The 25,356-nt window shown below is 39.6% G+C and overlaps 2 protein-coding genes across 3 annotated transcripts in view; one reads left to right on the top strand and one right to left on the bottom strand.

Moving 5' to 3' along the window:
• The window catches only part of ZDHHC20 (zinc finger DHHC-type palmitoyltransferase 20), a 41,816-nt gene extending 21,827 nt beyond the window's left edge, over positions 1-19,989 (top strand). Inside the window, exons 4-13 of one of the 2 annotated variants that reach the window (XM_042866592.1) lie at positions 2,591-2,711; positions 4,025-4,094; positions 5,236-5,268; positions 6,064-6,184; positions 12,522-12,654; positions 13,464-13,590; positions 14,755-14,844; positions 15,968-16,083; positions 16,489-16,565; positions 18,764-19,989. In XM_042866592.1, the coding sequence (XP_042722526.1) occupies positions 2,591-2,711; positions 4,025-4,094; positions 5,236-5,268; positions 6,064-6,184; positions 12,522-12,654; positions 13,464-13,590; positions 14,755-14,844; positions 15,968-16,083; positions 16,489-16,526 (849 nt within the window). In that variant the 3' untranslated portion in view covers positions 16,527-16,565; positions 18,764-19,989. The remainder of the gene's footprint in view (positions 1-2,590; positions 2,712-4,024; positions 4,095-5,235; positions 5,269-6,063; positions 6,185-12,521; positions 12,655-13,463; positions 13,591-14,754; positions 14,845-15,967; positions 16,084-16,488; positions 16,566-18,763) is intronic. The other variant, XM_042866593.1, reaches the window with a different exon arrangement.
• A 4,433-nt stretch (positions 19,990-24,422) lies between these two features.
• MRPL57 (mitochondrial ribosomal protein L57) lies at positions 24,423-25,284 on the bottom strand. Its single transcript, XM_042866594.1, has 2 exons — positions 25,160-25,284; positions 24,423-24,882 (listed from the first exon to the last, which is right to left on the bottom strand). The coding sequence occupies exon 2, from the start codon at positions 24,875-24,877 to the stop codon at positions 24,566-24,568; it is 312 nt and encodes a 103-aa protein (XP_042722528.1). The 5' UTR covers positions 24,878-24,882; positions 25,160-25,284; the 3' UTR covers positions 24,423-24,565.
• Between the last annotated feature and the right edge of the window lie 72 nt (positions 25,285-25,356).

The raw sequence follows: 25,356 nt of genomic DNA, 5'->3' as shown, positions 1-25,356 counted from the left end.
TAAACATTTTTGCAAAGAGTTAAAACCACATTTCCTTCGAAGAGTAAACACTGCTCTGCAGTTCTTAATTATGTCTTAGAGGTCTGTGTCTTAGAAAGCTGCAAAATGTAAAGTGGGGGGAGGGGAAGAAGATAAAAACTATTCTGCTGCTTAGCTGAGCAGAAGGAACAGTGCTGGACAATTGAACCTAGAAGTTCAAAGGCAGTCATCTACAGGGCGATTAGCTTTGTGTGGGGCAGTTCTGCAGGCTGATGTTCAGCAGGTTGGCTGTGTGGTTGCAGCTCCCACTTTTGTAAAGCTGTGTGAACTTGAGCTGTTTCTAAAGCTACCTGGTAAATTTTGCTATCTGCCTTGGTTCTATAGTAGAAGAAATCATTTTCTGACAGTACTTACGCTGTTGTTGCACTAATACTGAAGGAAGCTTTTGATATTTGTTGAGGTGAAAGGATATTTTGGGCATGTGGCATGTGATGAATATTTCCTATCTTACATGTAAGCATAGATCAGATTAATACAATTTTCTTCTATGGAGAAAAAAAAAAAGGCAACTCAGGAAGCACACTTTCTTCTCTCTGTGGGAAAGTCCCTTCTGTTTGTGTGTCAATGAGTAATTTCTGCTGGCTTTATTTTAAACCAGATTTCAGAATCTCCCCATTGTATGAGTATGAACGTATGTATTTCAGTCATTTAAATTAGCTATTCTTGCAAAACAAACAGCATCCTGTGATCATACTGTTGAACTAAAAAGAGATTCTGCAGCTGCTGTTGTCCTGGTGTAATCCCTGGATGTTTGTTGGAAGAAAGAACAATTCACGTTATTAGATCCAGAAAGAGGAAGGAAACAAAGGGGCTCTTTTTGTTTTCAGTAAGAACTACTGGAACCACATTGGAAATTCTGTTAGCTGTGTGGTAATAGACAACTTCTGATGTCTTTGAACATACATTTCCTGCCATTGTCCAGCGAGCCTGTGGTCTCATGGCCCTATTAATTTTTGAAATTAGAACAGAAATACAGCTTTTCAGAAAACCAGGATCTTTATTTGGGATTATTAGGAGTAATACTCTGATGTTAATTGGAAAAAAAACTAATGAAGTTTTAAGTCTTATGGGTTAGTTCCTTTTCTGCACGTTAATGACTTACCATAGAAATGTGATCTAGAAATAGTATTTCATACTTAATGCAGCCTCTACTTGATCATGGCTCATAGAGACAGCGTTTGGGACCCTAGCAGATATAAGAAGCAATAGAGAGAAAGGCATGTTGCTTTGCATCTGTCTTAAGTGTTTAATGAGAGCATCTCCAGTTTCCATGTTTCAGTAAATCCCCAATCTTTTAGTTTAGGGGTGGTTATTAAAAGAAGTCTAAACTCTTGAGAATGACTGAAGTGTTAAGCTTCAGTTTCATTCTTTGCATAGATTGATTCCAGTTCTTGATTACTGAAAAGGAGGCAGTGTTTCATGTCTCACTATTGAATGATGAATGGGCACTTAATAACTGGAGTGCTATGGTATGTAACAGAAGATTAACTAAATTCTGTGGGATGTCAAGCAACTTATTTGCATTATGGATTGGGAAATAAAACTGAGAAATTGTAGCCATGTCTTAACTGCTTCCTCTTTCTATAAGTCAAGTTGCCTGCCAACCAACTCTGTTCCAAAAAGAAAAAGTATACAAGGCAAGAAGAGACAAGACAAAAATCTATGTGAACCAGTCATATACATATTTTTGGTAGGAAAATATGGTCACATTAAGCCACACTAAGCCAGTTTTTGCTCCAATTGCACACACAGCATTTTCCACTCACTACTGTGAATACGTGGTGTGTGTGCTCATAAAAAGGGTTCTTGTCCTTGTGGAAAGCTCAGAGTGAGCAAAGTGCTTTGGAAGAGAAAATACCAGAAGAAATTTTGGGTTCAGCCTCAGCTCCACAGGGACTTGCCAGCACACTGGGTTTTGTGAGGCTTAACAGTAGAGCTCGTCATTTCAGTAGATATGGAAGTAAATGCTTCACAAGTGAGTAAAAGCTCTCCAGGTGATACTGGTAACATTGTAAGGCTTCAACAGCAGTGGTCTTCATACTGTACTCAGACTTGTAACTCTGTGAAAGTGTACAGGCTTTGCTAAAGCTGATTTCAATACTGACTGCTCCCAAGTCAAGATTCCATTTAAACTCTCTTGGTTTCTTTGCGGAAGCCATGAAAAATGCCTTCCCCTACTGCTGTTTTCTCTGGCTTATATGTCCCTCTGCTTCTTGTAAGTCAGAGAGAGAGCATGGGATATAAGAACTTGCAGTCACAGCAAGGGACTGTTTGTTAAACATTTCTCTTGACATGAATGAGTTGAATTTATACTCATCAGGAGTCAAAGGATGCACTTTCTTAAAACTTCCCTAGGTTTTTTGTGTTGAAGGGAAAATGCAATAGGTAACACAACAGACAATTTGGAGGATCTTCTGTGGTATCCAGGGGAGAAGGATGAGGGCCGGGATCACACAGAGATTAAAACACATAGAGTCTCTTCCCTGGAGCGTGAGCAGAACACAAAGTTGTGATTACTCTCATCCTTTTATCCCCATCTTTTTACTCCCAGTTCTGCTTGTCAAAATCTGATAAAGAACAATATGAAAAGGAAGAGAGACCAGAGTCCCAGCAGGAGATTTTGAGAAGAGCTGCTAAAGACTTGCCTATCTATACGACAACAGCATCAAGAGGTGAGGTGTAATTTTGTGCTCCTGGAGTTGCTAGTTCAATGCAGTGAGATTGTTTGATGTCAGCCAATGGACAATGTCAAGCACCTTTTGCAGAGACCGTGAGCTTGTGGCTGGTTGGTTGGTTGGTTTTCGTTTTTTCACCGTGAAAAACTGGAGCCCTTTTTCAACATGCAGCCATAACCAGTACTTGGAATAGTTCTTTCAAAAAAAGAGAAAAAGGAAGAAAAAACTAAAACGCCTCTTGTAATAAGAAGTCAGATGAAAACATTTATCTCCAGTTCTGGCTACAAAATATAACCACAGCAAAAAAATACACTTAGGTGAAAATTGGACTTTATGCTCAATTTTACAATCATTTGTATCACTCTTTCTTTTTCTGAGCTTTATCAATTCCATAGGTCAAGAAAGTTAAGGCTAGAATTTAATAAGAAATAGATATTATTTCACTCTAACCTGTAATGCAGTACAGAACTTTAATGTGTGTGTGTGTGTATATAAACATTCCAATTTATATATGAAACTGTTGTCTTATGCATATATGTATTTTTAAAAATACCTATTTCTCTTTCTTGAAATGGGAAATATTGTAGTGGTCTGCATGAAACACCCAGGATGCTGTTACTGAAGTTTACTGTGAATTTTCAAGCGTAGTCTAAGAATACTTGGATTTTTTTTTTTATTTATTTTTTTAAATACAAGCCTGCCTTTGAGGGAATCCCTTTTCCTGAAGTGGTCCAGGAAGCTGCTGCCAGCTCTTAGCAGTTCTGCTCAGCTGTAGATGTTGGCTTTCCTCCTACTTTCAAACTGCTTATATTGATGTCTTATTTCCATTGAGAAGAGATTGAAGCTTTGTTTAAAAATACCCAGGAAAGATGAGAGAGCTAATTTGCTGAGCAGTCTGCTACATCCTGTTTGCTGGAGAGGATAGAAAAGGCTAATGCTGAAAGCTGGCCTACTGGAAGATTGTAATTTCGTGTTGAGATGGTTAAGTACTCTGAAGTGAAAGAAAATGAGAGATGCTGGGGGGGGGATCATTGCCAGAAAATGAGGATGAAGGACGGAAAGACTGAGGAGCCTAAGAGTAAATGGAAGTGGATTCTTGTAATACATTCATAGACAAGTGCTTGAAACACTTTCTTATGTTTCTTTAAAAACTGAAAAGTCTATTTTGTGTGAGTACGTCCATGAAGATCTGTGAAAACAGGAGTGATGGGGTGGGACGGGAGCTTTTCAGGTTCAGTACATGTTAAGATGTAAAAACTTCTTAAAATTAAGTTAGTTCTAACGATTTGTCCCATGCCACCTGAATGCAGCCATCAGATACTGTGATCGATGCCAGCTAATCAAACCTGACCGCTGCCACCACTGTTCTGCGTGTGACATGTAAGTTTCTGAATCTAAAACGATGGATTTTCTCACAGATCATCAGTATGTTCATTTTTCAGTGTTTCAGCCCTTGCCTAACACCTGATTTTTCTCTTTGCTCCCTTCTCAAACAATTGGTACCTGGAGTTCAAGAAAGCAAATGTCCTCCCGTTGCAGCCCCATAGACCAAAATGGCGGAATTTGTTAGGAAAACTGCTTACAGTTTTATAGAGAAATGCTTATGTAAAAATAAACCAGCAATTGAAAGTAAAGGACAAGTCTAAGATCCAAGCACATGCTTATTATAGAACTCTTCTATTGTATCTTGCCTCTGCAGCTTTGAAACAGATGTGTGCTACTAATAATGCTAAAATCCTTTATCTGAAGAAGTGGCAGTGGAATTGCATCTTTGCCATTTAAAAGTTACCAGTGTTATTCCCTAAACTCATTCTGAGTCATCAGAGAAGCCTGTAAGGGCACTGAAGACTGAAGGATGTGAGCAAAGCTTTGTATAGCTGAGCTTGAGGAAATCTAATTAGCTAAAGAACCAAATACACATCTTTTGGCTAAAATCAAATTTAGTAGCAAGTGCAGCAAATATCTGTCTGCTTGAAATGTCTGTCACCTGTCCTTAAACTAAAACTGGATTAAGATGGCATATGACTGCTATTGAGACTATTGAGTTTACCCACTGTGCTGTTTTTTCCTCAATTACTGTAAACAAAGAGGAAAGGAACAAACAAAAAAACAGCCCTAAGTTAGACTTAGTTGAAATAAATGCTGGGTTTGGTGTACCTTATCTGTGCAACTCTGAAGCATCCTTTGGATTTTTCTTTCAGCATGCACATAAGATAAGTGTGGCTTAATCAACTATAAATAACATGGTTGAAGTGTTGCTTAGTAATTTAATGTTAATTTAAGAGACTCTCTTCACAGCTCTATTGAGTCTCACTTGGTCCCTTTCACCCTTTGGTTGAAAGGGTGTCTGCTGCAGTTTGAAGACGTGACATGAATTAGGACAACTGGGAGAAGATACAGTGAGGGTTTTACCTTATAGAAGCACAAACCCCAGAACCTTTAGAAACTGAAAGCATGTGTCTTAGAAAGCAAATACGTTTTTTAGTTTAACTTGTTGGAGATCACCTCTTCTCTTTTTCAGATGTGTACTAAAAATGGACCACCACTGTCCATGGTAAGTTTATAAAAAATAATAAAAAACAGTACAGTAATAATTAATTAACTCGTACGTGCTGCTTCAGAAATGAAACTTTGAAGTAAAAATGGATTTTTACAGAATTTTTTGAGGCTTTGGTATTTTAAAATGTGTTGCAGCTCAAACCGTGCATTTTTTCCTTATACACAGAAAATCCTGGAGTTAACAAGATGTATGAGAAATAGCATTTCTTTTGTTCATTATTATTATCAACAGAAGAGGTGATAACCACTACCTTGTGAAAATCAGTTTCTGATTACTCTTCTGCAGTTTGTATTCGCTGGTAGTCAGTAAAAATATTATCTACTATAACCACAAAGATGAAATGATTGTGCTATCTTGAAGGACTTTTTGTAATTAAAGCAACATTCTCTAAAGTTGATGGATGGACTTGTATCTAACTGCAGTCACTGCAGTTAGTTCCTAGTATGTAAGGCTTTCTGTAGAGACTGTACGTATCATATGCTTTGCTGGCTCACATCCTGTCCTGTAGAACTTCTTGGGAGAGGGCCAAATTTATCAGAAGGCCTCAGGTAACTTGGCTAGAAGAATGAAGTTGGTTCATTCATAATGACAGCTTAAAATGCTTCAGAGGTAGTAGTGTCAGACTGTTTTGGACATATCACTGACATCATACATGTTATACTCTGCAAAGGCAGTTGAATGTATTGTGCTTTTTTGGTTGCTGGTTTTTGTTTATTTTTTTTAATTGTTATTATTTTATTTACTTTTTGGTATATCATAGTAACCTCTTTCTCTTTCCCCTCCTTCTAGGGTGAATAATTGTGTGGGATTTTCTAACTACAAATTCTTCCTCCTGTTTTTAATGTATTCCTTACTGTACTGTCTGTTTGTTGCTGCTACAGTCTTGCAGTACTTCATAAAGTTTTGGACAGTAAGTTCTAAGGTGTTTTCTTGTTTGTTTAATCTTGCATGTATTCTTGAAGTCTGCATCAGCATGTTGTCACTCACCATTTATTCTGTTCCATAGTTCATTACCATTAACAACATCAATCACAGTGACTGAAACGTGAGAACCTTCTGAATATTGATGAATGAAATTATTACATTGCCCAGAATGAGTAACTGGGAGAAGAAGCTCTGATGAGGACACTGCAGTTTCTCTGTTCCATAAAATCAATTGGCACAGCTTAGGTGGTTTTTTGGTTGGATTGTGTTTTTTCTTTTTTTCTTTTTTTTTTGTGACTGGTAGATACATAGGTATAGAAACAATAGGTTGTATATAACCAGTGCATGTGTGTGTATTTATATGTACATATGTGTGTCTAATTTTATATATGTACACACACATCGTATTTCATGTCAGTATTTTTAATTTTGTGTCTTAGACTTGTTTGTGGATACTCTGCAATTGGATAAGACAGTGAATTTCTTGGGAACCCACTCCTATCTCTGCCTTGGGGTCCTTAGGTGTGTCTGTACTTCGTACTGGTGGCTTTATTGATCTAATATGGGTAGTGTGCTACAATAGGTATAGTGTTAATTATGCCTGTATACCTTGAAAGTATTATTAGTTACACGGTAGTTAAATTAGTTAAATGGTAGATACACATACAGGTATTTTACTAGACCTCGTAGAATGTGTGTGAAGAGTGAGCAGCCTTGCATGTCAGTGTTATCTTCCTCCTATCAGTTTTGTTCCAGTTGCTTTCCAGGCTGAATAGAATATGTTCTGGTGTTGTTTCCTTTCATCTCTGAAACCTCATACAGTGCCTTCCTGCCTCTTGAGACAGAAAAGATAGCATCAGAATTCTCTTAATCAGATTCCATTAACTTACACGAGGGGGGAAAAAAATCACTGCTAAGTGGAAGGATTTCCATCACATCTTTATAAGTAAACAACAGCACGTTTCTTAGATCTAGTTGCTGTTGATGTAGCTGAGAGGAGCAGTAATTACCTCTAGCAAAAGAAAGTCTTTACTGGAGCAGAATGCCATCTCAGAGTAAGTGAAGCTTTGTCATATTCAGAGTAGTCTGTGTTCAAGATCAGCATCACTAGACAGGTAAGATAAATGTTGCAAAAAGCATGTTTGTTTGGATTCATCTAAGACTGGGGGTCCAATCTGCCAAAACAATGTGTGTCTCTCAGTTCTGTACAGTAGATTGGCGCTGGAAAGCAAGGAACTGTGTGGGAATTGAGCTTTCAGTAAATTGTGAGATGGAAATCATGAATGTACGCAGCTGTGGACTGACAGATATTGCAGACGAAATGGTCCGATTCTGCTGTTCAGTCTTGCTTGACTGTAAATAGTTAAATTTTCGGTTGAAGTGTGCCACTCCCAGACATTCACCTGGCTGCTTCCCAGTGCTTTGTATGCAATTCTAACAGCTGTAGATGCGCTTTTCCATATTTACCAGTCGGTGCTTCAGCAAAGAAGATAAGTTGGTTTTGTCACCTCACTTCACAAATGTTACTGCAAGGGAAGTCAGCAGGACTTCTGACCATAATGAAAGCTGAATGCCAGCATTTGCAGCAAGCCTGTTCCAAAGCGCTTCGGACAAGATAATGAAGTGGACCCTTGAACAGAGGAAGTGAACTTAAGAGGGAATTGTTTTCTTAATTATTTAGTTGCTTCGAACACTTCCGACAAGAATAGGCTTCTTCTGAAATGTGACAGTAGAAAATGTAGTTGTGTGCTTGCACTTGTTGCTTTAATTTCCCTATTACTTTCAAGACAGAATATGGTGATATCATGATCTTACAATTACAATAGAACTCTGACTCACTTTATGCATGCTAAATCGTTTCACAAAGCTAATATTGCTATGATTTTATGATAGCTTGATTAAGCTAGAGTTCTTGAAAGAGTTGGTGGCATCGTAACCCTGCAGGCTTGCAGGACTTAATTATTCTCATATTGTAAGCATTTAGGTAGGTGCTGCTGACTGTACAGTAGTCCTGAAGCTTCTCTCTAAATCTGTATCCAGATCAGAGGGGCTGCAAGTATATGCTGGCTCTGGATGGTCAGCTAATGCTCAGCTTTGTTTGCAACAGCATCAGACAGATAACTGTCAGGGCTGTCTAGATTTTGTTGGTTTAGAGGGTTTTATTTCTTCATAGCTTGACTGTCAGGAATGTTGTAGTCCCCCTTCAGAAGGCAGAGATCCTTTTTTTTCCTTTCTCAGAAATGTCTTCAGAGAAAGTATGTAATTGCATTATATGCCCAGTGCTGGGATTAAGGATGAACCACTTGGAGCATAGCCTTGATCTCTTCAGAACTTGAAGTAATGTGATTGTAAATGTGTATGTGCTAACTACGCAAATGATAGCAGTGCATTGTCTTTCACTGTTGACAACACCTGCCTAAAGACACAACATTCACATACTTGCAAGCTTGTGAGGTGTGCACACCTACCTCTTGTGGAAAAAAAATATCTGTGTCCCGCTTGTATGTGCAAGATTTGCATAGCATCTTTCATGCTCTGTGCAGAAGTACTGACCAAACAGATTAATGCTTTTCCAGCAGTGATGGAGCAACTGCGCTGGCACTGAGTGTTTACCACAATGTTTCCACTCTGATGTGGGTATTAAAATTTGTTTTCTGGATCAGGGGAATATGAATGACGTTTTTATTCCTTTTGTTATACTTAGAACTCCTTTTCCTATACTCATAAAAGTTTTATTTCTACTTAGGAAGTTGTTTAAGATGAGCAGATAAAGCCACAGGTTAACAAAATGTGTTTGAAAGGAGTGCCAGGACTGGCAGAACGCCCAGTTCTTGACGCCTTGTTTACACAGTGCGTGGTAGTACTTCCCAGCTGAGGTTTGTATCAGCTCTCATTCTTGCTATGCTCTCTCCCACCTTGAAAACTGTATATTTTCCAGCTGTTTTCAGTGTCTTTCAGTGCCCTCCAAATTACTTTGTCAATCCTGAGCATAGCTAATTTAAGAATATGAGATGTGTTCCAGGACAGATGGTGCATACATCTAAAAAAAAACCTCTGCATTTAAAAAAAAAAAAAGAAAAGAAAAAGAAAAAAGTGGTTCCACTTCCTTGGTTAGAACTGAGTTCTCCTGCATATATACAGATGGATGTATATGAGATATTGCAAGTTTTTTCTAGATTTAAGATGAGCTAATGAGTTCTGACAGCATTTTTGGTTTTTTGCTTGTATGTTTTTTGTTTTATTTAGTTTTTGAAGTGACCTGATAGATACCCAAATGTCTCAGTGCTTGTAAAGGGCTCTTTAAAATAGTGACTGGCTTTGGTCTATTACGTGTGCAAAGTAAATGAAATGTCATGGTACAAATCACTTCTCTTTGTAAGCATTGCGGTTTTCCCACCTACGAGGCTCTACTTCTGTGCTCTGCTAAGCATGTTTTTTAAATAAATCATGGTGGAAGTTTCGTTCTTTTCACATGCTGTGGCGTGTGATTGCTGCTGGAACACAGCTGTGGCTGAGTCTGATACACATTCAAAGAGTGCACCCTTCTCTCCAGGAAGGAATTAGGGTTTTTTTTTTAAGATGTTTGAGTTTTGCAGCTTAAGAACTTAGGGCCAGTAGCTGAAACTGTGTAGTCAGAAAAGGTGGATGCTCTTTGGAGATTGTGCATATTCATATTGCATAATAAAACAAAAGCTCTTTCTCCCAGTTGTAGGCCTACTGGTTGAAGAAGATCCAACTGCAATAAACTCATGTTTTCTGGTCCAAACACAAAAACTAAGCTGTTGCTGCTCTTCTGAACAAAATCAACTGACTGGGAGTTGTTCATAGAGAGCTGTGTCATTTAAAGTAAGCAATTCCACAAGAGTCATATAGGTGGGACTTTGTAACGCTTAGTAATTTAAGGTCCTAGTTTCATATGCTCTTTCCTTTTACAGTTGTGTAGTGAAAACCCTGAATGTGGAAACTCTGATTCCTTTTTTGTTTTTGTGTGGATTGCAAATCGTGATGTTGAAGTGTTGGCAAGCGTGACTGCTTGAGTGTGTGCATGCCTTCAAGAAGTCAGGAAAAATAATCTGAAAATTATGTTTCCCAGGAAAGCTACCATGTGTTCTGAGGTAGGGACAATCATCACAGGTTTAGCACAAAGCTTAGGGACTAGCAGCACTTGGGATATGTATTTTACTAGCCTTCGTTGCAGGGAATCACAAAACACTTTGTGTCTCTGCAGCAGTGGGGGGGAGTTGACTGCTGCACCAATTACCTGTGCAAAACAACGTCCAGTAAATAAATTAAGGCAGTAGATAAGGAAATTGAATCGACATGGCAGTTCAGATAGCTGCACTCTGCTATCCTTTGCTTCCTCTAGCATTGCTTTGCTTCTTGTAGTGTTATCTCTTGGTAGCTGGCATTTCTGAAAACGCTGCTAACAAATGCCAGACTCAGGTGTGAAAGAGAGGGAGAGCCCAAGCTCTCCCTCTGTAGTAGTGTGTAGTGTGATCTAACTTAATACACATCTCATATGACTGATTTGTGAAGCACTCACACCTTAGCTAAGGTGGTTATTCTTGCATGAAGTTTGGGATTTAAAATCTAGCAGGATTTTTGTTGTTTTTGTTGCTTTCAAAAACAAAACAAACATGTGAGGAATGGTAATTCATTTTTTGTGGTTTTGACTGAAAAAATATCTAATGGTAATAAATATGTTCTGAAGTCAGACTTGTTTTCTGTATTTATAAACCATTGCTTTATACTTCTGGAGTATTCTGAGCTTTTCAGAGCTGGTTTCCTCATGCACCATGTTCGTGTAAACCATACTTGTGGTGGGAACCAGCAAGGAATACACCCAGCGCAGTCATGCTGCTCGGGCTGAGGAAACCACTTGAAAGTGATCCAGCCACAATCTGAATAGCAATACTTCAGAAGAAAATCTCATGCCTTGGCAGTTAGCAATGCACTCTTATGTACTCTGTCCTCCATTCTCTTGGAGAACGGGGGCTACGGCTGCAGATGGGCGTTGGAACTTGGCACGTCTGGGAGCACGTGTGCACACCAACCATTTCTTAACAAAGCTTGTGCTGTTTTCGAACACTTGGTCTTAACATAATGTTAGTGTTTAATAAATTGTCTTTGTTTGCACAAAGCTTTGCCGCAGGAAAGCTGCAGAGAATTGTCCAAAGGTAAAATTCAGTACGTAATTATTTAAAAATTGTTCCTAGTGTAATTTTTCTGATCCAGCTTTTCTGATAGCAGCTATTTATACCATCGCTGCAGTGGAGGAAATGTGTAGTGTGTATTGCCTAAGAACGTAGATGCAGTATGTGCATGTAGATACACCTGTCTGCACTTGATCTTAACTGAAATGTCTTTTTAGGTAATCTTTTAAAAAAAAAAAAAAAAAAAAAAAAAAACCCTCAGGTAAGTGTGTCTACCAAATGAGCTAATGGAAAAAGTAATGGCAATGATGCTAACTAAGTGCTGAATAAAAATAGCTTCTATGCTTTCATAGTGCTGCTAAAGGTCAACTGCTTAAAAGAACTGTGATTTTGATGATGTGGAACTGGAATAGTACTGTTACAGATCCCATCGGCCTCTTGAAAGTGCAGCCCTAAAAATGGCTGGGACTGGAGGTGGAATCAACTATTGTGTGGGTAGGAGGTTATTTTTTAGGCAGCGATTGTACCAAATCTGTTTTTCATTCTGGTGAATAACTTCTGCCTTGTCAGATATGGCACATTTGTTCTGCTAGGTACTTGCTGTTTGTTACCCCAGCCTGAGAGATCATCCAAAACTGAAGATCAGTTCCAGCAAACTGGTTTTGTCTGGGAGCTGTTCAGTCGTGGAAACACGATATGATTAAGCTGCTTCCCTTCCACATTCCTTACCAGCTCAAAAGTAGATTCAGTATTATTAGCTACTAGGAAAGAGTTTCAAGCTTTTTGTTGCTTCTTCTTTCCTTGAAAAAAGTTTGGGCATGTTCTCCCTGTGTTGCTGTGGCTGCACAGACAACGTTTTTTGTATAGGACTCTTTTTCCTTTCCCCCGGTGTGTAATTTACAAACTGGCCCAATTATGCGCAGTGTTCTCACAGAAGGTGTGCACTCACGTTGCTAAACTCAGATGGAAAGGGTACCCAGCAGTCTTCAGTGATACTGTACATCAGTTTAACATGACATGAAAGGAAGGCCCTGCTTATGCTGCTTTTCTAAAAGTGAAAAGTGGGGTGAGAGACCTGCAGCAGAATGGGGGTGGCAGAAAATGTTTAGTGATAATACTAGCTGCTAAAAAAATGTTAACGTGTAAATTTCTTTCTGTCTTTCTCCTCAGAATGAATTGCCAGATACCCATGCAAAGTTCCATGTACTCTTCCTTTTCTTTGTGGCAGCCATGTTCTTCATCAGCATACTGTCACTGTTCAGCTACCACTGCTGGCTAGTTGGCAAAAACAGATCAACCATAGGTCAGTTGTTGGAATATGGAACTGTTCCTCATCCAGAAAAATGCATTGCTGGGAATGAGAGGGATATGCTTTCACATCTTAAGGGAGTGTTAAAATTCTGTGCAGTAAGAAGTATCTTTGGTGAAAGCTGCTAACAGCGAAACATGCTGTCTTGCAGGACATGGGAAAATAATGCATGTGTAGTGGGTCTCTGCTGGAGCCAGGTGTGGAGATGAGTGTTAATTTTTTTTATGTTAAGATCCATGAGGAGCTGTGTGTTTCTGTTGTGTTATTACATAGTGTTAAGTAATGGAACAGAATTGCTACATTAGCAGCTACTCTGTTGTTACTGCACTTTGAGTAGCTGGATGCATCCAGCCCAAAGGAAGAGTACATATGTACATGAGAGTATGAACATAATACATTTTGTTACAAATCAGAAAGAATATTCTTGAACCCTGTAGAATAAGTGAACCTTGGTATTAGGAGGTGACATTTAAAAGCACTGCAGTAAAAATGGAAACACTGATGCACTTTTCCTAAGTAATAAAACTGCAAGGGATGCCAGTATTTTCTAAATGTCAGTGATCAGCATAAGCAGGTTACTTGTGGGGACGTATCTGAAGTTCCTGCTACTGCATTTTTTAAGTGGGTTTTTTTTTGTTTGTTTTTTTTTTTTGGAGGTGGGTATTTCTGCAACTGAAATAAAATCTTATACCTTTAGATAGCTTTCCTGAGCCTGTTTTCACAATACAGAACTTTGATTCTGTTCAATCCTCCCCCCTGATTGCTCACTGCTTTAAAGTAAGTAACAGGTTTTTCTCTTACAGAAACATTCCGCGCACCCACATTTCGAAATGGCCCTGACAAAAATGGCTTTTCTCTTGGATGCAGCAAAAACCTGAGGGAGGTATTTGGAGATGAAAAGAAGTATTGGCTGCTCCCTATTTTTACCAGGTATTCAGTCAGAATGGAAATTAATTGGGAAATGAATCGATTCCGTAAATTTCAGTTTGCTTCGCATTTTCCCATGTAATGAGGCACAATTGAAAAGCCAGCTGTGCATCTTGCATAGCTGGCGTTGGGAAAATTCTGAAGGGGAAAACTGAGCAAACAGCATAGGCTTTTAATTCAAAAATAAAAGTCTTATTGTCGGGGTGGGGGTTTGGCAAGCTTTGAGAATTGCGTTGATGAGACGGTGCATGTTTTGTTGGTACTTTGTATCTGATTATAGAGCAGAAATCAGCAACACAGGAAAACCAAACGCTGCTTGAACTTCAGCTGTGTTGAAACATCAGGTGTTTAAAACCCTCTCTTATTCCCAACAAATGACAGCTCTTTCTCTTATTATACATCACAGTTTCATGATTAAAAGCCTTCTGAGAAAGTGCGTATAATTAGGCAGCAGTGCAAAAAAAAAAAAAATTATATGATGGAAAATAGCAGTTTTAAAATTTCGTTGGACTGGTGTTAGGGAGTTGCAGACAAGTGTCAGAGAAGCACGCCCACTCCATCACACCAGAATATCAGCAAAACAAAATAGGTGCCATGTTTCAACATTGTTTTTGGAGGCTCGTGTATCTGCTAACTGCCAGTGAAGCTCTTTGCCAAACTGAGGACTGGTAGTAAACAGAGGTAATAACAAGATCTTAGGTTCCCTCAGCCATTTGCCTGATGAAGGTGACTCTCTATGTGATTTAAAAGCAGGTGACAGCTGTATTGTAGATGGGTCAGACTTTTTTCCCTAGCATGTTTCATCTTGACTAAACTTGCTTTAAAAGAAGGCTTAATTAGTCTCACAGTGATGGGAGGAAGGAAAAAATGTATAACCACCAGAATATTATTTGTGTATTTATAAATACCATAGTATTGTTACCTGCACACGTTGTTTCTGAAATACGTAGGCTTCTTCATTGCTCAACAGCCCACACTCAATGATAGGATGGGAATCATTAGAGCTCCAAAATTTAATTAGCTGATCATAGAGTTTAATGGTAGGATTGCCTTGCCCATGTGTGGAGTTCAGTGCTGCACTCAGCAATTGATTCCAGCCTTTGTGCACTTGTTCACTTAATTTAAGTCAACTACAAACAGTGATTTGAGTCTCTGTTTCTGGTTTAGTTTGGGCGATGGGTGTAATTTTCCAACTCGCTTGGTGATTATGGATCCAGAGCAACTAACTGTCTCAAGCCAAAATGAACCTGCCAAAAGGTAACTATGACACTTAAGTTGTTGATTTACTTACTGTTTCATACTTATCTGTTTTTAAAAAAAAAAAAAAAAAAAAAAAAGAAGAAGAAAAGAATTTTCAAAATTATTTTTTGTTTCAACAGTTTAAAGTTGTTATAAAGTTCAGAGTGAATTTGTAAGTCTTCACAGAAGGATGGAATGAATCAAGACTAATAAATGTGGTGCTGCTTGATGCAGAAGGGTTGTTTCTTGGTTTTGGCAGAAGATGTGGCTGTAAGGAAACAGAACAATACAGAGAGTAAAAACAGCTTGTGAGCTCTCTTTTTAACAACAAGAAATAAAAATCCTAAGGAAGACAGTAATGGAGCGTTTAAAAAAAATTAATATAATTTTTCAGATGAGGGGAGAGTAGGGTACACATCACTTGCATTTCTCCAGCATGCCTAAGCAAGGGATAGTGAGACATACAATGCAGAAGAGGTAGATGGCTGTGTTTGTTGGTGATTTTGAGCAGTGGAGTTCTTTTAGCTCAATACTACTTATATCTCTTAGTTTGCATGGTTTGTATCTTCAGTGACATTGACATAATTTTGAAAAGCTTCTGGGTAGTTTGGTGAACTTGTGGCTGAAGGTTCTTGTCAATAGTCACCTAAGTTATCAGGCTGTGGGGTGCAAAGGCAAGACTGAGAAGCTGAGGAGTTCCTGCCAGTACAACCTAACCTGTGGAATTTACAGGAAAGCAGGGCCCTTGTGAACAGCAGTGGTATCCTTTTGCAGTAGGAAGATGTTCATCAGCACAACCTAACTTTTGTTGATGGGACCAAATGGCATTAAGTTGTTCCTCCAGACAGTATGGGATATGTTTTTTTTTGTAATTGTGTGGCAGTACTATTGCTGTCACTGCACCATTTGTAGTCTATTCATCTGTGCTTTTTATCCATTGGAACTGTCAGTGGCCTATGCCAGGTAAGGGTTTAGAGTAATGACAAGCCTATAGGGGAATTGTAAAGCAGCGTATCATTTTTAGTTTGCAGCATAGCTTTTTAGTTTGCTTTGCACTTGATGAGCTTCACTACTCTAAAAATGCCTGAAATAAGCAGGTTTTGCTTTTACAGAGGTCCTGTTAACTTTGCTTACTTTTCAGCTCTGGAGCCAATCAGCCCTTTCCTACTCGACCACTCAGTGAATCAAAAAATCGATTGCTAGCCAGTGACAGTCAGTGGGTAGAAAGTGGCCCTGAAGATGAAAATGTTAAATCAGGTAGACTGCACCATAACATTTCTGATGATCTTACCGTTCTGGTTTTGTTGGGTGGGGTTTCTTTTTTGTTGTTTATTTAAGCCTGAAAGGTCCTTAGGAACTGTTTGGAGTCAAGTAGAGGAAAACTTGCACTGTAAAGTCAGATGTTGATAGGTTAAGGCTAACTCGTGTCTTACACTCTTCTCCAAAATAGTTTTAATGGTGAGATAAGGAAATGGTAAATATATTTGGCTTGCTTGCATCCTCTTCTAAGATATTTTGAGTTCATTTTCTTTTTGATTAGTGGGAGGAAAATATTTCTCTAAAATAGGCATAGCACAATAAACATAGTTTCTGGTTTGGAATCTTTGGTATTTGGTATGCAAATCTGCAAAAACACATAATTGAAATTCTCTCACATTTTAGGTACAAAAAAGCATATTATAGTTTCATTGGAAAGCTGATCTCAGCTTATTACTAACCAACATCTCAGTGAGAAACAGGTAAGTAAGACTAACATAACTGATGGCTCTTTCTCTATACATTCAAGTAAATTCAAATCTCGAGGTCAAAAGTCACTATTCTTGGAATGCAGAGAAATCCTCTGATGTTGGGTGAGCAATAGGTCTAAATAAAACTCAAAATAGTTCTCCAGGAGACGAGAATGAGAGTAATGCTGTAGTGCAGGAAACATGACTGGATCTGAGATGAGTCAACCTAATGCTGCAATTTAGACTGAAGTGCACAATGCTAGATTAGTTACCTGACCAGGGAAAAGAATCTGCTCTGCTAAACAAGCAATTTCAAGATGAAATGTTTTGATGCTCTCTCAAGGAACAGCTCTTTAACGCTTCTATTAATTGCATATTTATTTGCCATCCTCTGCTCTTGGACTTTAAGAAGCTGTGCCCAAGTTCAGTAGGTAAAATATAGGTATCTGCATACTGTTGCATACTGCATGACTGTTTCACATCACTTGCATTGACAATGAGCTGTTTAAGTGCTTCAGTGCACTCAGCACTCTTTGCACTTAAGAAATACAGCGAGTGCTACTGCTTCCCTTGGTGTGTTTCCAGTGACTGAATTAGATCTCTCTGATGTTGACTTCATACCACTGTGAGTTTGTAAACCCCTATCAATTTTTTTCTCTTTTTATTTTATTTGGACAAATAACGACCATAGAAATAACAACCAGGGGGCTGAGTCATTCCTCCCTGCACCTCTTTTGTTAAAGAGATCTAGAAGTCGCTCACGGGGAAAATGTTTTTCTGTGATCCCTGACAAAGAAGTGCAGCAAGAGCTGGGAGACAGACCTTGCAAGGAAGTGCCATTTTCTTTGGGGATAGAACAATCTTCAAGCTTTTTGAGCTTGTTAATTTTAGGTTCATCTTTTTTTAGTTAAAAAAAAAAAAATCTAATAAATGAGGGGAAAAAAAAAAAGCATATCTCAAAGGTCTGTTCAGGGGATTAACCAAAATGAATTAGAGTAGTTAATTTACTTTTCTTAACACTTCTCCACAGAACGTACAAATGGATGCCTTGGTGACATATATTCAGTCTCTAGCTCTATAAAATCTAATCTGATCTAAACAGGTTACTCAGTCTTTTCTGTAATTTGTAGAAAGGATTAGTTAACTTCTGAGATCAGTGTATGCCAGTAGTCTTTGACTAGAGAATTACTTAACCTTTCTTTCTCCTGACTTGGAGAGGGACCACAACTGACTGACTTAGACTGTTTAGAGCTAGCAGTATCTTGCACACTGAAAGGCCACCAGTGGCTGCATCAGAAGAGGGGTGGCCAGCAGGGAGAGGGCAGGGATTGCCCCCCTCTACTCTGTCTTTGTGAGCCCCCATCTGAAGTACTGTGTCCAAGCCTGAGGCCCCTCGTACAGGAAAGATGCTGTTGGAGTGGGTCTAGAGGAGAACCATGAAAATTATCAGAGGGCTGGAGCTCCTTTCCTATGAAGAACAGTAAAGGGAGTGTGGCTTGTTCAGCATGGAGAAGAGAAGGCTCTGGGGAGACCTCATTGTGGCCTTCCAGTGCTTGAAGAGAGCTTACAAGAAGGATGTTCCGGCTGTTCTGAGTTCGGTTGGATTTGATTGGTTTCTCTAGGCCTGCCTGGTTAATTTTAGTTCCTGTGCAATTGTATGCAGCAGTGCAATAGTTGTGAGATCCAAAATGTTTCCATGTACTTTGCAATGCCCTGCAATAAACTGATAGTTGTATTTTTTATTTTTATACTTATTACATGCAAGAGAAGCAACCAAATTTATGGCTGACCTAAATAGAGTTCCCAAATGATTCTATTGAAAGGAATGCTAATCACCCAGCCAGCATTCCCCCAGCCTCACCTATGTGAATACCATTGATGTCCCCACATCGGTTGGATTTCATTAAAAATTCCTGTCATCCAAACATCCAAATGATGTTAGCTACAGATCAGTGGCAACGGGATTTGATGTTCTTAGTGGAGATAATCTTATTACACATAGGAGGTTTAAAAGGAGAAGAAAAAGAAGGAAGGAAAAAAAACCCTCCCAGAAAGCTAATTATGAGTTAAAGTTATTTTAACTGCAGTCCTGAGTCGAGAGTCAGTAAATTATCCGTGTTATCTAGCTGCATTTGTATAATGCAGTATGATCCTGTTTTTTTTCAAAGCTAGTGGTACAATTGCACTAATTACGTTTTTTGTTTCATTAGGTTTCTGCAACACATTTTGTGCTTGAATGTTACTTAATTTTGTTTGGAAGATTTGATCAGTAAAAATGGAACATGAGCATTTTATGAGGAGACAAGAAATTGAAGTTTCTGCACAGTCCAATGGATTCTTGTAAGCACTATTTGCAGAGCAGGGAAGTTCAGACAGATGCCTTAAGATTCTTCATGTGCATTTATGCAGCACTGAATTATATACTGCTACCAAAGGGCCAAATCCTGAAGTGCCCTGCTTGGATGCACAAGGTCCAGAGTGGGAACTATGCATTTCTGTATGCTGCAGTGGCAGGGACTGCTACCTCCCCACGGGCAAACTTCATACCTTAGGCACTGCAGAAGTCACTTCCATAGCAGGTCTCAAGGGTACAGAAAGAGAAGAAGGAAAAAAGGATGGAGAGGAGGAAAGCTTGGCTGATGAGCCTGAAGTACAGCTGTTCACAGCTCATACACCAGCTGGTGGGAGAGGAAGGTACTGGATGACACGTTCGTGGTCATAGCTATGTAAGTCTTTCAGGACTGAGGATTCCTTCTGCTGACTGTGCTGTGGAACAAAACAATGCTAACAAAGTAAAAGCCTTTTACTTGGCCATTGTTTTTTTGCTATCAGATTGAGCCCCCTCATCCTCCTAACTTGACCATGTAACTATATCAAGAACATAGCTCAAAGAAGTGAGCTCTCTTTTAGTTGATAAAAACATGGTTTACTGCTTTTCAACAATTTCCTATCAGCATAAAAAGAAAATCTGATTGAAAAAGGAATTAACAAACTGTTACATTTTCAGTTAATGTTTGCAGTGTTCTGTATGAGGCAGTAACAAAATGGCAATGTACCCCTGAGAAAAATCTTAGTGCAGTCACGTGTCGTTAGAAAATGGAACTGGAAGCGTACTGCTTTTTATATGGGACTCATGATGGTTTATAAATACTGTTTTATACTTTTGTTTTATCTTTTTAATAAAAACACAAGTTTTTATTGGTTCTGAAGTACCATTTAAACAAATTTCAAGTACTTATGAGAAAGTTAGTGTTGGATCATGCACTTGTGTTAACACACCAAAACTCTGTATGCTGTCTGCTTCGTCTGCCACTTTCAAGTCGATTTTAAGTGATGCTGAACTGCTAAAGATGAGTGCTTTGTTCAGTGATGTACCATGTTCACAAAAGGCAAAACATGTTTCCTGTGTTGAGGAATAAAGTCCAACTAAGCTCAAGACCTACAGCAAACATGGTTTTTCTTTTCCCCCTACTCCTCTATAGAGAATACCGTTAATTCAGCTTTTGATGTTCCTGGCATTTTGCACATGACAGAAGTGAAAAATACTGTTCTGTGGTCTGAAGCTTTTCTGATGTTCAGCTGATGCTGATTACAAAGTCATAAACCTCTTTGACAGAAAATGAAGGTGGTAGCTATGTTGATCTGAACGAAAGGAACTCGTTCGCTTTCTTTGCCGGATTGATCACTACTTTTCCCCATCATTGTATTGGAGTTACTTGGATATCAAGTATACTCCAAGGTTTAAAACAAATATTTTCTTTGTCTTTGACATTTAGGAAAAAGTATTTTTTCCAGTCTTCTAGAACAGGAGCACTTCAGTGACCTATGAGCATATTATGGTCACTGTCAGATACTGCTGAGACAGAACTGAAGGTACAAACCTGCATGTTTTGTAGAAATTGCAAAATGTTCTTCCAACTTTGTATGATAAATATTGCATTTGCCAGTTTTCTAAGAAAAAACATTTGCTGTGCATTAATCTGAAAGGTTTCGCTTTTTCTTCTCAAATGTCAAGTGAAAAGCACTCATCTAAATATAAGTTTTCAGGAATACTGACATGTTGATCTCAGAAGGAGAGAATGCATCAGCAAAATTTCTTGGGGAAGAGGATGGAGACGCAAGCCTGAGCTCAGTATTCTCATTCTAAGTACCAAAATGCGCAGTCCAGAGCGCCAGTAGAATTGTAATGGAAGACCCTGGATATCATCTTTCTTTTACTGGATCATTGTATCACAGCAGAGGTAACAAATACATGTTTACACCTATGTGAATGGTGTGTACTATAAGCTAATATCACTATAATATTTGATTGCTTAAGTCAGGATAGTTAATCTACAGGGAAAAAAATGTAAGTAAACAGACTGGGCTGAATCCGTGTGTGTTGTCTGGTAAGGTGCCGTGCGTTTTGGTTCTTTTGAGAGTTCTCATCTGACAGCTCCATAGCCGTAAGCAAGGGCATCCTGTGCTGTATCAAAGCAGAGTGGGATAGTTTCTGGCTTGCTCCCTCTTTTTGCCTAAATGCAACCCCAATGAGGATGAAAAGCTGCTTGACTAAAGCTGCAAGCAGACTACTGCTGGCAGGGCTCTGTAGGAGCACGCTAGGATGTCCTTTCTGCCCACATCCACGCACTGAGTCGCTGCACGCTGCCAGTGAGAGGAGCTGACCTGCGTGGTCAGGAGGCAAGAAGGGAAGACAGACAGTGCCGGGTCAGGAGGTACATGCTGTTTCTGTGCTTTAAGCTGCTGTGTGTCAGCAAGTCTCGCAAATACTTACGTTTGTCACTAAAAATAACAGGGCTTAAGCTTTTAAATCCCTCAAAATAACTGCTAGCCATGAGTAGCATTGTAGTGACTGTAGTATAGTTGACACTGGATGCAATCAGAAGCTATGCTTTGGTATTTCCGAAAGCTTGATTTTCTTCTATAAAAAAATCCATACAACGATCACAAGCACAAAATGACTTAAACTCCCAGTGTGAGGACAGAAGTGTGATGCAGGATGAGATTACAGTGTTTTCTCCTTGAAGATTTAGAAATGTCATGAGTTGATAGATCTCTCCCCGTAAAGATGAAGAAGACAGATGCATAAGTAGAAAGGAAAACTTTAAACTATTATAGAAGCCTCAAAAAAAATTTTTTTTTCCTGAGTATTGGCTTGTTTACAAACTGTGAAGGTGCACATAAGTGCTGTTCTTACCAAACGTGTATTATTGGCAGAGGGCAGGATTGTGGTAGGTTTCTGGAATAACTGACAAGTTGGATGCATCTTAACCCCTTGATTGAAAACCTCCACTTCAAATATTCAGGGCTTCATATCCAAGGAAGCTCTGGCACTTTTACTCATCAGAGTAGAGAAATCACAGGAACATCTTTATTAAACCTACGCTTTGAACATGGAACGTACGGGTACCGAGCTGCTTTTGGCATAGCAGCTAGAAACTGGGCATCCAGAGTGTTCAGTGCGCCGTTTCTCAGGTACTGTTAATTCCCTCATTTGATCTTGCTTTTCTTTCTTGTAAATAATCTCTTGGGGTTTGGGAAGTTTTCATTAAGTTTGGTGCCATTCGATATTCACTCACAGTTCTTCATTCATTGTAGTTTGAAGTTTGACCAGTTGCAGCTCACCACAGCCCCAAGAGGAGGAAAAGGAACTAGCAGGATTAGTGTCTGGCACTCGTACCAAGAGATGCATCAACCCTTGATAAAAATGGGAAAGATCTGCCTAGATCTGGAGCACTGATTGAAGAAATTCATTTAGAATTTAAAAAAAAATATTTTGAGCTTCGTAGTTTATGTTCTGTAGGGAGAGTGGCTAAAATAATACAGAATTGAAGGCTTCAGGTATGAAGAGTCTCCAAATAGCTATTCTAGCATTGAGTGCAAATCAAGGTCACGTTTTTCATATTACTTTAAAAAAAAAAAAAAAGAAAAAAAAAGCTGGTATCTAATGTAAGAGGATCTTCTATCTCTAAATGGCACCAAAGAGAGCAGCTGCATATACAGTTACTTGTTACAATACTGGGCACATACACTATATTCATTTCTATCAATTTATTTTGTATATATAGACAGCTTTGTATATGTATTTTTCTTAATTACATAACTCATGAAATGGAATGAAATAAAGTTGTACTTAGTGCTGATTCTGATTAAAACTGGTCTTTCACCACTTCTTGGGTTGGTTTGTTTGCAGCAATTACTTGAATCTTGTTTCCATGAGGTTGTGAAATCTGATTTTTGTTTACAGAATTGTTTGAATTGGTTTTGAAGTCTTCCCTGCCCCCAGCCCCAAGAAGCACAGAGCACCTGCGTAGAGAGAAGCACGTGCTGGGGGTGAAGTATCCGCTCCTGTTGGCACCTGTGCCCTAAGGGTGACATGCAGATGCTCTTCTGTTTATATTACTTAGCTGACAACTTAAATGCTCAGCACGTACCTCTCCAATTTCTCATCTTTTAACCTGTTCCTTTCAGCTTTACTGTGAGCGTCTTAAATCTTTCTTTTGTGCACTCACAAAAACATCACGGAAAGCAGCAGTAGTCCTGCTGTTGAAGTGTTCAGGCTCCCTCTCTGTTCCCTCACCCCTTTTATCCTTAACAGAATTAAACATGCCTGGGTTCTTTCCAGTTCTGTATTTGCCAGAAAGGGTCATCAGCAGTCACAATAACGGTACTCACTGTTCCACTTACACCATTATTTTTAATTTGCTGCCTAAACTTACACTGACCTGTATTTAATTTTGGCATTAAATGTAAAAGATGTGTAATGACACACTTACTATTTTTGTGTATGCTGCAGATAGGACTAGTCCTATGCAGAGAACACACGTTGCCATTTATAGTTTAATACTTTGAGTGACTTTTTTAAAATGAGCTTTTATAAATGAATTAAATACAAAGTCACATTACGTTGCATCAGAGTTCCTTCATGTTTGAATTACACTGCAGTTTGCTCGTATGTATACTTTTCCACGTTATCTCAAGTCATTTACAAGCATTCAAGATTATAAGATCATTTTAAGTGCACTCAAGATTTTGTACATCAGTGTTCAGACCTGATCATAGAATTTATGTTTAAACAAGTTGTATTATTCCAGGCCTCTTTTCAAAAGTGATAAAATATCAATGTATTTGACACACAACTTCTGTCGATGAATGCAATACCGACTTACTTAATAAAGTATGTGAAATAATCTGATAATTGCTTAGCTGTAGCATGCGTGCATTAGAGCAGCAAGAACTGCTGCATACCTGGGAAAGGTTCTGTCTGGTGCTGGAAACAGTTCTCACACCTGACCTGCACTGACCCAACATGGTACTCATTCCTGGCATGGTTCCGGCTCACTTGGTCTCAATAGGAGAAATAAAAAACTTATTGTCCTGGAGAAACATCATCAGCCACAAACTAAGCATTACTTAGACATCAAGCTGCCACTCAAACAAGAATCAGTAGTAGTCCTTCTCAGTCAGAACTAAGTTCTGTGTAAGTGGGGCAGGGACACAGAAATTGATGCTCCTGTTCCCAGGAAGTTGAAAGTTTTATATTAGTTGCAGTCTCTTACAGACACAGTTCTATTCTTGATACGTGCCTGATGGAGTGAGTAGAACATCAAGTAGCTTCTGCTGTATTTCAAGTATTAATATACAAATATAGAAGTAGCCCCTTTTAGAGCAAAGGGACAAGTAAAAGCCATCTGGTCTGTACAGATAATCCTTTTTCAATACAGCCACTGCATTCCAGCTTTCCAAAAAAGTGAAGCTACAAACCTAGTTCAAGTCATCACCGGAGCTGCAACTCACACTGTCTTATGCAAAACCCTTAAGCTACTGGAAGGACAGTCTTCTAATGTGGCAAAAAAAACCCAAACACTGTTCTGTAGGATTACTTTAATGTAAGATTTTGTACACCGTAGCTGTCTGATTTCTCACCTGCCTTTGTTACACTGCATTACAGAGCAGCCACAAGGGGTACAATACTGCATCTCCCAGCAGCACAAGTACAGCCGTGCCGCCGCTCAAGAGGTCCACTTCTTTGAGACATTTAAGTGGTTCAAGTGGTCGCTCATATATCTATGCTCAGGGAACTTGGACGACTTCATGGCTTTAAAAGCCTCCCATCTGGCCACTCTCACATCCTTGTTGTGATTGTACTCCTCCTGCCGTGTCAGGTACGGGCGGCTCAGCCAGTATTCGTTCTCTGCTTCAATTTCCAGCCTTCGGATCATGGCCTGCTTCATGGCAATGGTTACTGTTCTCGGCCGCCTGTATTTTCCAATCCACTGCTTTCCAGGGATCCTCTTCCCGAGTAGGGCCACTGTTAAAAACATTGCGCCTTAAAAGAGAAACGCACACACAAAGACACGTTATTTAGGGAAAAGAAAAAAAAAAAACGAGAAAAATTCGCCTGTATTTATTGCAGTGCCTTTTGTCTCGCTATTAGAAAGCTTTCAGCTCAGCCGCACGGCGGCAGCCACCCGCCGCGCACAGCCACGGGCACGGCCAGCACCGGGACGGAGCTGCCCCAACGACCCGGGACCCACTCGCGTCTCCGGGCGCCGTGCAGACCGGCTGCCCCGCGGCACCACCGCCCGAGGGTCTCCATCACCCACCAGTTCCAGGCGAGCCTCGGCTCTAACGAGGATCAGGGCGAGGAGGCCTTGGAGGCCACCGTATCGGACCCCTCGCTCCCGGCCCCCCCGCTCCCGGCCCCAGCCCCGCGGCGGGCAGCAAGATGGCGGCGGCGCTCCTCGCGAGAGTTGCTTGCGGCACTTCTCGCGAGAGCTCGCGGCGCCAACGGGGCGTGAGT

Source organism: Lagopus leucura, unplaced genomic scaffold, assembly GCF_019238085.1.
Source record: "Lagopus leucura isolate 7727_CA_CO unplaced genomic scaffold, USGS_WTPT01 Super-Scaffold_100001, whole genome shotgun sequence".
Lineage (NCBI taxonomy): Eukaryota > Metazoa > Chordata > Aves > Galliformes > Phasianidae > Lagopus > Lagopus leucura.
The sequence above is the reverse complement of the archived record's forward strand: the minus strand, read 5'-3'. Positions and strand labels throughout refer to the sequence as shown.

Excerpts from the sequence above, each read along its gene's own strand:
- MRPL57 (XM_042866594.1), bottom strand. The coding sequence starts at position 24,877 with ATGTTTTTAACAGTGGCCCTACTCGGGAAGAGGATCCCTGGAAAGCAG.